The sequence below is a fragment of the Cetorhinus maximus genome, chromosome 17 (genome assembly GCF_964194155.1).
Source record: "Cetorhinus maximus chromosome 17, sCetMax3.hap1.1, whole genome shotgun sequence".
NCBI classification, from domain to species: domain Eukaryota; kingdom Metazoa; phylum Chordata; class Chondrichthyes; order Lamniformes; family Cetorhinidae; genus Cetorhinus; species Cetorhinus maximus.
The window spans coordinates 43,385,985-43,399,945 of record NC_135895.1 but is presented as its reverse complement, the minus strand read 5'-3'; the positions used below and the strand labels follow the sequence as shown (position 1 = coordinate 43,399,945).

Genomic DNA, 13,961 nt, shown 5'->3' with positions numbered 1-13,961 from the left:
CCTTGTGCCTTAACTGGCCTATAAATTCTATGCCTTCCAGGCTCACTTGCTCTCTCTTCTAATTTTGGCTGTCCATCTCCCCCTGCTGAACCTCCTCTCAGGATCCCAGCCCCCCCCTGCCAAGTTAGTTTAAACCCTCCCCAACAGCACTAGCAAACCTCCCCGCAAGGATGTTGGTCCCATTCTGGTTCAGGTGCAACCCGTCCACCTTGTACAGGTCCCACTGCCCCCAGAAAAGGTCTCAATGTACCAGAAATCTAAAGCCCTCCCTCCTGCACCATCTCTCTAGCCATGCATTCATCTAGACTAACCTCCTTTGATTTGTAAATCCCATTGTTTCCATTTGTCTTTAGAAGTTACTTTTCCCAGAATATAAAATCTTTCATGTTATCATTATGGCCAGCACTTTTGGGAAAAATTAACATAATAACCTTGCCTTATTTCTCTTGCCAGTTGTAAAAATCTTATCATGTCCCTTTGAAAATCAAACTTATCTAAAAATGCAAATTCCATTCACGGCATATCTGCTGGCCTCACCCTAGCTTTGCTCACTTCTTTGATAATTTAAACCTTGCAATCCAATCGTCTCTAGTTTAATTAAATTAGCTCCCCGCACAGAACTACACACACATACAAGCCTGTTTTAAAATATCCCATAGTAATATTAGGAAAAATATGATAGTTTCTTGATACTAGTGTTGTTGGGTCACGTGATGTTGTGTGCGCTCTGGGCACCTTTGAGGCGGTGCTGTCCCCCCTTCTCATCTGCATTCTGGACAGATGAAGGTGTAATGCTGAAGGGGACAGGAGATTTTGCATGCAAAAGGATCAAATACTTTTGAAGTCCATTTTCCCACTGTATTCCAGCAAGTTCTGCATGAAATTAGACTGTGCACATAAGCACGAGTCCGATGACCTCTACCAGATTCTCCCAGTTGCTATCTTGTGCTTTCAGGAGAGTCCTCACTGCATATCATCCTCCTCCTCGTGGAATCTGGCTGCTATTGGGGCCTCACAAGTACGCCTGCCTCGAGGTCAGAGCAATGGCCTTATCGCCTGCATCCCAAGCTTCCAGGGCCTCATTACCCTCCTCCCTTTCCACTTCCTCCTCATCTGAGGAGATGTGCAGCTCCGCCATCTCATCATCTAGGACCCTTTGCATCGCCAGGTTGTGCAGCACACAACAAGCCACGGTGATGCATGGCACCCTCTGGGGGGTGTACTGGAGTGCTCTGCCAGACCTGTTGAGGCACCGGAACCTCATTTTCAGGATCCCAATGTCTGCTCCATTAAAGTCTGTGTTGTGGCATGAGCCTTGTTGTACTTTCTCTCAGCTGCAGTCTTAGGCCGCTGCACATGCATCATTAGCCATGTCCTCTGTGGGTAGCCCTTGTCCCCGAGGAGCCAGCCCTACAGCCTCTGTGGACCCTGGAAGATGAGAGGCATCTGAGGATGTCTGAGTTGTGGATGCTCCCTGGGTATCATCTGCAAACCTGCATGATCCATTTGTCATGGTCGCAGACCAGCTGAACTTTGAGCGAGTGGAGGCCCTTGCAGTTCACATACTGGACTGCTTGTTGCTATGGAGATCTTAGAGCCACATGGGTGCAGTCGATAGCATCCTGCACCTGCGGGAAACTGCAAATCTTAGCAAATCCCAGTGCTCGTTTCCTTGCTCGCCTGATCTTGGTTGAAATTGACAAAGTTGTGTGCCTTGGCGAAGATGGCGTCCGTGACCTCCTGGATACATTTGTGGGTAGAGGCTTGAGAGATCCCGCACAGTCACCAGTGGAGCCCTGGAAGGAGCCACTGCCATAGAAATTGAGCGTGGTGATCATTTTCAATGCCACTGGCAGTGGATACCCTTCGAGTACCCAAGACGCCAAATCCTTCAGAAGGTGGCATATGTGAATAACCAGATCACTTGACAATCGCAGTCTTTGGCGACACTGGTTCTCACTCATCTGCAGGTAGGACAAGCACCATTTATATACCCTGAGTCTAGCAAGGCACCTATTAATGATGGCTCTCTGTGGGTCTTCCTCTACTTGTGGAGGTACTCCTCCCTTTGCTGAGCCAGGTGCCTCCGTCATATTCTTCTCCTTCTTCTATCCTGCCTTTAAGCCCTGAGGCAGACAGCAAAATCACCAGGCTCCATGCTCCTGATGGTTTCCTCACTGCAGTATCAAAGAGAGACATGAGGGTCAGCATATGTCTCCTAAGGACTTCTCTTGGTTAAGTTCTATGGTTCCAGCTGCGTCTCAAAGCCCCATTACAAATGCTGGAGAGTCCTGGCCACCACTTGGATGGCCTGTGTTTAGCTTGCTTGATGCTTGACCAAAACCCTACCAACCTCCGCCCACACCACATGACCGAGTGGCGACAGCTTTGGTCATTCAACTGCATCATGTGCTCTCGGCTCAGGTATTATCCTAACTCCCATGCAAAGGCTGTGCGGTTAGTTTGGGCCATAAGGGTCACTGCTCAAAGCCTGAATACCTACAAAGCAAGGGGTTCTGAGCACCTCTCTCAGTGTCTGTTCCATGCCCACCTCTTGCAAGGATATCCTCTAACTTGCCCAGTCACCTAATTGTTCTGCAGCCCCATAAAACTCAGGTTATTTTGCAGTCTGCACCCAAGGGGTTAAAAGTTCAGGAGCAATCAGTGGCACGATCAGGAATTTGTGTTGTTTGAGTGGGCATAATTGTTTCAGAAGCCAGACTCCAATCATGTCAATGGAGTTGATGCTGAACAGTCTCAGCTGCGGAAGAATGCGCAAACTTGAAATGCTTTTCCAAGTGCCTGGCTGATTTCTATTCCCCACCCTGGCACATGCCTGTCTACTTCCTTTAGTCTGTGCTGCCTTGCCCCTGCCCCCACACGGTGCCCACCACCCCCCACCTGGCCCCCCAGCCCTCACACTGGAGCCTGGGACCCGAAGCTCTCCTTGGTGCTGTCTTGGTCCCCCTGTCCATCCCGCACTGAAGCCCTTGTCCCGGCACTGCACTGAAAGGCAGTCGGGGAGAAGCTGTTTTGGAGACTTGCCTGCAACTACCCCCTGAATCCGCGGTGCCACTTCCTTGAATTCCTATAGGGGATCCTCGCGAGCGCTGCGCTAAGCTGTGTGCCCTCACCCCTGGGTTCCCCTCCAAGTTCAGGTTGCCAAGTGCATGCCCTTTAAAGGCAGTTGTAAATCACACCGTTCTGAAGTCACACCGGCGTGGAATTCAAATTGGACTTGGGGGGTGGGGGGGGGATGATTCCGGCATGTGGCTACAATAATGAGATGTAAACTTCTGAAAATTAAGTTCCCAATGTTTGGCAGTGGGAAACACAGCCCGCCATTGACAGGGGGAGGAAAGAATCAGGTCCTGGAATTAAGTTGCTGGGAAATGCGACTAGGGCCTTCTCATGAGATTTTCCAATCACTTCGCTGAACATGCTTGGCCCAATCGGGCATGGAAAATCCTGGCCATAGTCTTTTGCAAATAATTTTCTGGTTTCTGATAACAGAACTGTTCAACCAAAAACATTCTGCTATGGTTTTTGCACCAATTTGTCTTATCCGTGAATTGTACAATCAATTATTGTCCTTGGTGGATAAACATGGGGAAAAAGCATGTCAGACCAAGTTAATAGGTACAAAGGGAAAGAGAAATATTTTGTTTAAAGCATTGACCCTTTAATATAAGAAAATTATATAATTCCCAAATATTTTGACTTCTTATTTTTAAAAAAGTTATCTCTACAATGGAGACCTCAGTTACAGCCCTCCTCTCCACTTGGCCACTCTGATGATCTTAATGACAGGATTTCTACCAAACTGATTCCATTGGAAATAGCAGAGTGGAATTTCTGACTGGTCCGAAAGCTGCTGGAGGTCCCAGAAAAGCATGTGACAGATTAACAGCCCCATATAATTGAGGACGCTGGAATGATCTAACCGGGAGGGAGACACTGTCGCTGCCTCCATGCTGTTGTTAAAACTGACAGTTGTTTTGAAAAAAATATACATTGATATGATTTCCTTAGTAGCACTTTGGAAAGAAATGTAATCTCTATACTTTCCTTTCCCTTTAACTACCACAATTCAGTGGATGTATATTCATTCAGCAGATACGTATTTTGTCTGTACTGACGGGACAGCACTTTGTATGTATATTTTCAATACAGGAAACTATAAAATGTATCTACATTTGTCACATGAAGAACATTAATACTCACTTCTTGAAGAACAGGAATAACTGGTGGCTTTCTTTGCTGTAGAAAGTAGAGCACCATGAGGACGTAGGCATATGAGGACAGGCTTCCTCTTGAAGCATCACCAATATCACAACGCTATAAAGAGTGCATGTTTTCAGTTAGAAAGAATACTGAAACAAAAAACTGCTGAGATACTTTTTATGATTCATCAATTTTCCATTTAATTTTAATACTTATACTTCAAAAACTTCACCTTATCCAATCAGATGAAAACTGGAGAGAATGCGGATATGCTCTAATCATGCCTCAAATCCAAGTTGACAAGGACATTGAACAGAATTGACCTTCCCTCAGACCCATTCCCCTGGTTGCTAGTTCTGTTACCAATGAAGGACAAGGGCAGCAGATGCATGGGAACACCACCAATTGCAAGATCCCCTCCAAGCCACAAAGCATCCTGACTTGGAACTATCTCTGTTCCTTCACTGTCACTGAGTCAAAATTCTGGAACTCCCTCCCTAACAGCATCGAGAGTGTACTTACACCATATGGACTGCAGCAGTTCAAGAAGATGGTTCACCACCATCTTCTCAAGGGCAATAACGGATGGGCAATAAATGCTGGCCTAGCCAGCGATGCCCACATCCCGTGAATGAATCAAAAATATGGTGCAGGTTCCATAGGTGAGTGTAACTGTCACTCGCAACATCCTTGTTATGGAAAAACCCCATCTCTTTCACCATAAACATGGGATATGTCTATAAGTGCTTAATCCAATAAAAGCATGTGATTTATGACCACTGCCTAGAACTGGTAGGTAGCAAGCTGTCTGGAGTCTCCTCCTTGAATTCCTTTCCAACAAGTTCTCTCTAACAAGTCACAGAATGTACTGCTTTAAAGCAAAGAAACAGTTGATGCTAGGCAGAACAAGACAGTACCACCATTGGTTCTGATGAAAGGTCATCTCAACCTGAAACGTTAACTTTCTTATTCTCCACAATTGCTGCCTGACCTGATCTACTGAGTATTTCCAGTATTTTTTGTTTTGATTTCACAATTCCAGCATCCATTTCCTTTTTGTATTAGTACCACGACTGGTCTCCAGCTGTTCATCAAGAGTGAAATTACCCAAAACATCCATCTGGGTATTGTGCTTCCCTTCCATACACTGATTCTGAAGTGTGTTAAACTGTTGCATGAATATAAACAACTGTGTCATTGCCATTAATGTGTCCTCTTGTAAATGTTGCATTGAGAATGTATACAACGACACTATATCAATGCGAAAAGATGTTTGAGTTTTCCGTTAGTAATTAAAAGTTTAACCGTTTTTCTATTTCATGATGGGCTTTTTGAAATTGTTTTAATGGAGAAGAAAAGACAGATGGAAAAGAATTAGAGATGGTGAATGTAATATCTTTTTTTAAGCAGAAGCTACAAATATAGAATCTAAAATTTGCATAATTGAAGCTGCAGTTTCTTTTTCCACTATCCTATTGATATCCTATTCCAGCTTTACATTTAAGAGGCTGGGCAGTCATAAAATTAATATATATGCAACAAGCATTATTTATTGATGCGCTAATTTTAAAATATATTAAAATCATTAATCAGAGGTTTTCATCTACATCTGCAAAAGGACCCTTTCTTCTCCTCCCATTATAAGACTTAATAAGTTAACTGGAACACAAGATCAGTGGCTGAAAGCATTTGCTGAGTTTCATTATCTATGGTATTCTGTATGTATGCATGTCTTTTGATGAATAGCATTACAACACTGAATCATGAAAGACAGCATACAGTATTGTGATAAATCATACTGTTCTTTATAGTAATTTACTACAGAATTAGATTAGTGTTATAAGACATAATAAATAGTAGCAGGAGTAGACCACACAGCCCATCGAGTCTGCTCTGCCATTCAATACGATTATGGCTCCCCATATCCCTTAATTCCCTGAGACACCAAAATCTGTCTATCCCAGCCTTGAATGTATTCAATGATGGAGCATCCACAAACCTGTGGAGTAGAGAATTCCAAAGATTTACAAAAGGAAACTTCAATTTATTTTTACTGTGACATTAAGATGCAATTCTTGTAATCAAATAGGTGAAATGGGAAATTGTGTTTTGCCCTATTTCAACGTTACTTTTTCCCTGCCTTAGAGCTGAATGCCGAGTCAGGATCCCAGAACTTTGCCAGTTTGTAATTGGCCAATACGTGCATGTGAATGGCACAGGCTCTTTAATGTTACATTTACCCTTTGATGATGCCAAATTTCCATTCAATGCCTCCCCCTGGTGAAAGAGTCAAAATTAGGAATTCTCATTGCAGGGAAATATTGGTGCAAGCCCTGGTATGCTGCTACAGCACATTTCATAGGATGCTCCAGTCTACTATTTCCCCTTCTACTTTTTCATCTAATTTAAATACAAACAAAACAGCCCAGAACAAGTATAGCAATACATGACCAAATGCAATGAGTAAGATAAATCTATGACAAATACTTGTAAACAATATTGTAAATTTACCTTGGCAAATACCTTCATAGTGTATCCCAAATATTTAACTCTAGGATCAATAGCAGCATATGTAGCCAACATCCTTGTGTTATGCTGGGCCTGTAAAAAGGATCCCAGTGTTATTACTGGAAGCCTTGCAACATTACAGATTGAATACTAGCCTCACATTAGATAAACATACAAACCATATTTTTATAATCATTTCAATTACAGAATTACTTACTAAACAATATTCAACTTTTGTTCCAATGACAAATTTCTATACTTAACATGGACCCAGGTATATCTGTAGGAAAAAGCATCCAGATTTCCTTACCAAAGTGTTGTACAAGCTGATATCTCCTTCCAATCCACTCTGACGGTGTTCAAATTTTACAATAGGCACTTTAGCTGTTGTTATGGGCAAGATGTTTCTCAAACCTATCAAAATAGGAGATATTCATTGCTGAGTACAAATTGCTGCAATGTTTTCCTTAGTGTTAATGATTGATCTTGTTATCTAAAATAAAGATGAAAATTGGTTTACCATCAATAAAACACAAACTGAAAAGCAATAGACTCAAGTGTAATAATTCATGCAAATAAAATGCAGGCTGTAGAAAAAACTTAGTAACTTCAATAATGAAGATTACATTTCTTCAAAAGTTTAATTTTCTTGTCTGAAACAAAGCACCTACCTGGATGCTTTTTGAGAACTTTTGCCAGACCTTCAATTATTTCTTTACAATTGAGTTTCTGTAAGAAATTAAATGCATTTCTATAGTAAGACAAACAAGTTTAAAGCAAAAGAAAAATATCCACTGACATTAACATCTATAATAAGTACAATGTATTCCAAAATAATTTCAACAAGCCCCATCCAACAAATGTATGCAACTTATTCAACCACATTTATTGTTCAGTATTATCATGGTTGAGGGTTTCATCACCTAGTGATGTAATGCTTTAGTAATGCAGCAAATTAAGGCTTAAGGATCAGATGGCATAACTACTTTGAATCTCCTGTGTCGCCATTTGTATTTCTCTGTGAAAAATTTCTTCTAACACAAAGTCATTAGTGGAATAACAAGTATCTATGAAAGATTCAATCCACAAGCTCATTGACTCATGTATAGATTTTTATTAGAACATATTATAATTTTATGAAAAGTAAACAAATTCAAGGGTGGCTATATTTTGAAGATGTACCATCTTGGTGATCATGGTAATCTAAGGTGGTATGCTTGACTAGGGGACTAAAGGGTGACTAAAATACAAGATTTTTAAAAATTCATTCATGGGATGGGACGGTCACTGGCTAGGCAAGCATTTATTGTTTAAATGGTCTTACCTTAGAATACAGAAGCTTGAGCAATGACTAACAGGGTACATTACATGTTGGTCATTTGTATATGTTTCATTTAATTGCTCAATAGCCTTTTCATGCACTGGTAAAAATCACTATAAATCAATTCCATACTCCTATTACGTTGTTTAGCAACTATCAATTGTAGTTCCAAAGTATTTCACCAGGGTAATCTAAGGTGAATAACTGGTTTACAATTCGGTCTGGAGGATGACTTGGGGAAACAGAAATCAAGACACTGAAAAAAAAGCTTTCAGAATCTTTACTGTCCACAGGAGGGGCAGAGATAGCACGTGCAAGGAATGGTATTTCCAACAATGTAAAATCCCATTAACATTATACTTCAGTAGTTTTAGCAACAAATATGAACTCACATGCACTGGTAAAGCTTGAATTCAAAAATTTATATCCCATATAAATAACCACATGGGGCCAGTGAGCCAATTTGTGATACAGTAAACACATTTTAAACACCTTGAAATCAATTTTACAGGTCTGTTGAAAATAAATGGCTGTAAGGGCGCCTGTCATAAAATGTTAAATAATATAAAGAGAAATAAGCCTGTTTTTGGTCTCACTCATTTGTTCTTTGTTCAGTTTATTTTAGAACTGCTGGGTGGAGTAAGCAGCACTCCATAGTGTCATAAAAAGCTTTGTACAAAATGAGCACAGCCTAACTGCTTTTAATCACCAGTTTAATGTGCTAACAAGGAACAAGTGGAAGACAACAACTATTGAGGATGTAAGGGGAAATTCAATAGACTATATATTACTCCATAAAGAAAAACTGCATTAAATTCTCCATCAGTTAACTGGGAAATATGAATTCTACCAGGGCAACTTTGATCTATTAGCAATTTTTAAAGAAAATTTTGCTGCACTGAAGAATAGTCTGATATTCTTAAAATTAACCCTTATAACTGAATGGTAATGAAGTGTAGTGGTTGTGCTAATAGCCTATTAATCCAAAGGCGTGGACTAATTCAGAGAACAGAGTTTAAATCCCACCATGACAGTCTGAAAATCTGAATTCAGTTTAAACACAATGTAGAAATAAAATGCTGCTATTATTAAATTTAATTTGGTGCAGTCACACAGGCACATGAACAAATTCAAGTATATAATTCTAATGGGCAAATGGCAGGGAAATTAGAGCTGAACTTATTAACATAGACCAGGGGTAGGATAAAAGCAAAATACTGCAGATGCTGGAAATCTGAAAGAAGAACAGAAAATGCTGGAAAAACTCAGCAGGTGCGACAGCATCTGTGGAGAGAAAAACAGAGTTGACGTTTCGAGTCCGTATGGCCCTCCTTCAGTATTTTAGGATTAAGGCCGGGATCCTGGCACTGGGGTCAAATGGGGGGGTCACTGCTCCACATGTGTGGGAAACAGGTACCCGACAGTGATTTTCCATGTTTAGGCCGATTAATAGTCAGGCCCACTCTCGAAGCGGAAGGGCCAATAGGAAGCTCGGAAGGAGCTGCAGCCTGCCATTTCAGCAGATAGAGATAGAGAGGCTGCCTCCAACTTGATGCACCTCTTGGTAACTTTTAGAGCTTTCAAAATAAAAGATGGCCACACCAGACCACCATCGTAGAGAGGGAACAGAATGATCTGCGACTGAAGCTGAAGCCAGGCAGTATGGAGGGCCTCAAATGGACCCCCCATTTGACTCCGATGTTAGGGTCCTGGCCTTAAACCTAAAACCCTGAAGGAGGGTCATATGGACTCGAAACGTCAACTCTGTTTTTCTCTTCACAGTCTGTGCTAGCTTCTGGCCTGCCATTAGGAAGCTACCTTGAGGCACCTGGTCTAGTTCCCTACACCTTGGGGCCCAGAGTCGACCTCAGGCAATTGGCTGTAATAGGTCATTTACTCACTTTTACTGGCTGCCCACTCCCATATGGAAACAAAAATTCTGTCCTCGGGATAGAACATTATCTGATAAATCTAGCAACGATAAATGAACAAATACACTTAGAGACCCATGCTGGAGCAAGGAAAATAAAATAATCTCAAATGGATTAGCAATTCTATTTAAAAAGTGTTCATGCCAATACAATTGCTATTTCCACTAGCTACCTGATTGTCTGTGTTGGGTGCCCAACATAACATGCTAGAACACAACATTCATAATATGCTTGCTAACAGAAGACAAAGATAAACAATCAACCAGCTCAAATGTGAATACCCTATTTTTTTAATATTGAATATTGACTTTAAACTGAAAGCTCACCTCCCAACTGGCCATGAGGGAAATTGGGAGATCTGAATTCCTTCATAAATTGTTCTATGATGCTATATTATTGGTACTCCTTGCTCCCCGTTTTCCCAGAGAGTCCTGTGCCCTTTGGGAAAAGCCAGTCCGACCAAGTCACCTCCCTCCATTTCGCAATTCAATTGCTTTTACACCCTGAAAACAAATCTCACCTCTGCAGTCTCATGGCCTTCCAAAGTCATGCATATGTCCAGGTCGCTATCGCGAAACCCAAATCCATTCTTAGATGATCCAAACAAGCACAGCCTGGCCTTGTCTATACTCAAAAAAAATATATATATAAATATTAGTCATTACTGATGCTGGTATTATCCAACAATACTGCAAACGAAGGGGGAGGTGAAGGGGGAAGTTCGATAGAGTTCAAAAGGAAGGGAAGGGGGGTGGCGATGGAAGGGCAAGGGAGAAACAAGGGGAGAGGATGCGGAAGAAGGGGGCAGAGGAGGGGGACCAGAGATTGAGAGGAGAAACAGTAAGGAGGATGAGGATGGGGCACAGAAAATGGCAGCAGATGACATCTCAGTTGGATCCAGGAGTTAGCATAGGAACAGGAGAAGGATGGTCAGCCCCTCAAACATGTTCCACCACCATTCAATTTGCACCATAACTCCATCTATTCACCTTAGTTCCGTAAGGAAGTGCTGATGGTGGCATTAAGGTAGGAAAGCAGAATGTGATAATAGCAGAACAAGGGTAAGCACTCTGGAAAAAACAACATGAACAAGTGACAGATGGCCCTTGTGGGGGTAGGGAGAGGGGAGGGGACAGTGGTGGGGAAAAAGATCAAAATGGGATAAAAGCTGGGGATAAAACAATGAATAAAAATGAAAATAAGTGGATAAAAAATAAAAATTTAAAAATAAAAATGAATATTGAAAAAAAGGGTGAGGATGGAGGAGAGAGTTCATGATCTGAAGTTGTTGAACTCAATGTTAAGTCTGGAAGGTTATAAAGTGCTTAAACGGCAGATGAGGTGCTGTTCCTCCAGTTTGCGTTGGGTACCTCCTTTAGCCAGTACCAATACCATTAACACCCCTTTGTCCTTTTGTTCATGACATCTTTGTCAATCTCTCCTTTGCCCCTGCCTATCGCTGGCCTTCTATCCAGTTTCACCTGCTTCAGTCCCCCTAAACAGTATAAATTTCATCACATTTTTACTTCTCTTTAGCTCTGAAGAAGGGTCATACGGACTTGAAATGTTAACTCTGTTTTTCTCTCCACAGATACTGTTAGACCTGCTGAGCTTTTCCAGTATTTTCTGATTTTGTTTCAGATTTCCAGCATCCGCAGTATTTTGCTTTTGTCATAGTAGAAAGTCTGTTCAGTGCATTTCAACTGAGCTGGGAGCTACTGCAATGAGTGAAGGAATGTTGAGAATGAATTGAATACTGATGTTGATGGGAAAACTCTGCACGTGTTAGTAAATTCAGATGGCATGTGTAATGGATGAAATCAGGTGAAGAGATTAGGCTTTTTTGCTCTTGGATATTAACAGGAAGGCCATTAAAGTTCAGCAATAAACAGGGAGGTGTATTGGGAGGACCTATTTGGAAAATATTTGGAAGAATTTAAATATTTCTTACAAATGTTCCCACTTAGCCATAAAATTAATACTTAAATATATTTCTCTAATAATTAGTGTGCTTCCTCCTCATAAACAACATGAATGAATAACCATTACATTAGGGGAAGCAGACACATAATATTAGGACACAAGCAGAAAGCTTAAAATTTAAAATTTCAATCACAATGTTACCTACGAGGATAATGAATATCCAGTGAAATGTTAACACATTCAGAGGATTTCCCATAATCAGAACTAGGAATATAAATTCTAATACACCTTGAAATGAGACAGGAGATGGGTAGGGTTTAAAAGAGAGAAGAGAGCAGGTTAAGAAGGGAGTGGGAGAATGTGGTGGGGAGAAGAAATGGCAAGACGGAAGGCAAGAGAAGGTCGGGGTGGGAGTGAAAAGAGGGCTGAGGTAGAGGGAGGGAGTGGGGCAGGTAGAGGGCTTGGAAGAGGAACAGAGACAAAGAGCTCAGGGGAAGGCAGAATGGGAGGCAGTGGGGAGAAGAATGCAAAGTGGAGGGATCAGAGGCATGCAGAGTGGAAGGTAAAGCAGTGGTAGGAGAAGGGACAGGTGGTCAAGGGTCAGAAGATCATTGGGGAAAGGTGCAGGAGTTATGGATGTAAGAACACCGAAAGAAATCATTTGGCCCAACCAGTTCGTGTTGGTGTTTATCTTTCATAACAACAACAGTCCAAGCCTCATCGGACTATCCTATTCCCATATCCCTTTATTGTGTTCTACTTCAACCAACTATTCAATCTACTGTTAAATGCTGGCATTGTCTCTGCCTCAATCATTAAGTTTAGTAGTGCCATAACCATATAACTCTTGTGTAAAAGTGTTTCTATTGCTATCTGTCCTAAATCTGTTGTATCCAATTTCATATTTAGGACACAATGCCACAAGTTAAAGATAAGGAAGATTACTTGGCCCATCTAGGACTAATGTCCTTTAGGGAAGGAAATCTGGTGTCCTTACCTGGTCTGGTCTACATGTGACTCCAGACCCACAGCAATGTGATTGACTCTTAACTGCCCTCTGAACAAGGGCAATTAGGGTTGGGCAATAAATGCTGGCCTAGCCAGCGATGCCCACATCTCATGAATGAATAAAAAAAATCTAGCACTTCCACGTCATACTATGCCACTGCTTGACAAATTCACACTGGCGTAATGAGAGATGCTTTTGCAATAGGTTTTACTATAAAACTTGCTGCGTATATATACTCTAAGAATGCGGCTAAGACTGGGTGCCAAAAGCACTGCATTAATAAATGGGATCAAGTATGATGCATTAAAATTCTAGAAGTTACCATCAAATTCTTTACGAATAAATCTTTCCAAACTTGCTAAGGTTTGTTCTCTATTTTGTTCCTCCAGAGGTGAGAGTTCATCTAAGGATAAACATGTTAGATTTTAGTTATTCATCAGGCTTTATTTATATGACTAAAAACAAAATCAATATTACTGAGATATACACAATCAACTGGATTTACTTACAGATTACAGATACATAATGAAGATAGTTAACATTTCTTCCTTATTTATTTATTGTTCAAATACAAAAATATGTAGAGATGCACAGTTCATGATTTGAGACCTGCCTTTAAGGATTGGTGTAATAAATAGCTCAACTTCTTTTAGAAACCAAGTGTCAATCTGTAACATCAATCCATGTAACTGGTTTCTGCTTGTAGTGAATTTTGCACCTGTGCCAGTTTTCCTGAATTGTATTGATCTAATACTTTTCATTGATATTACTGTAAACCAACAAGTTATGAAGTCAGAGGAGAACCTCCAATCAGCTAACACAAACAAATTGGGACAGACAAAATAACTATCAAAAACATTCTTTTTAAAGGTGATTTTTTTTTTCTAGATTGTTGCAAGTACAATAGATGCAAGTTATAATACTCCCCCTACCCTCCACAAGCTGTGCATCTCATCTGTTCATCAGCCCAAATTTATCCACATTTTATGTTTCATTACATTCCTGCTCCCCAGGCTGCAGTACTGTTGAAATATATAAAGTCTGC

At 41.0% G+C, this 13,961-nt stretch overlaps 1 protein-coding gene across 3 annotated transcripts in view; it reads right to left on the bottom strand.

The window, feature by feature from the left end:
* Nucleotides 1-13,961, bottom strand: part of tut4 (terminal uridylyl transferase 4) — an 84,816-nt gene that overhangs the window by 22,939 nt on the left and 47,916 nt on the right. For 2 of the 3 annotated variants that reach the window (XR_013579309.1, XM_078561098.1), the window contains exons 16-21: nucleotides 13,239-13,319; nucleotides 10,505-10,608; nucleotides 7,404-7,461; nucleotides 7,043-7,146; nucleotides 6,736-6,825; nucleotides 4,225-4,338 (exon numbers count right to left, since the gene is read on the bottom strand). Coding sequence is in view for 2 of the 3 variants with exons in the window: in XM_078561098.1 (XP_078417224.1) it covers nucleotides 4,225-4,338; nucleotides 6,736-6,825; nucleotides 7,043-7,146; nucleotides 7,404-7,461; nucleotides 10,505-10,608; nucleotides 13,239-13,319 (551 nt within the window). In the remaining variant the exon portion in view is untranslated. The remainder of the gene's footprint in view (nucleotides 1-4,224; nucleotides 4,339-6,735; nucleotides 6,826-7,042; nucleotides 7,147-7,403; nucleotides 7,462-10,504; nucleotides 10,609-13,238; nucleotides 13,320-13,961) is intronic. The other variant, XM_078561099.1, reaches the window with a different exon arrangement.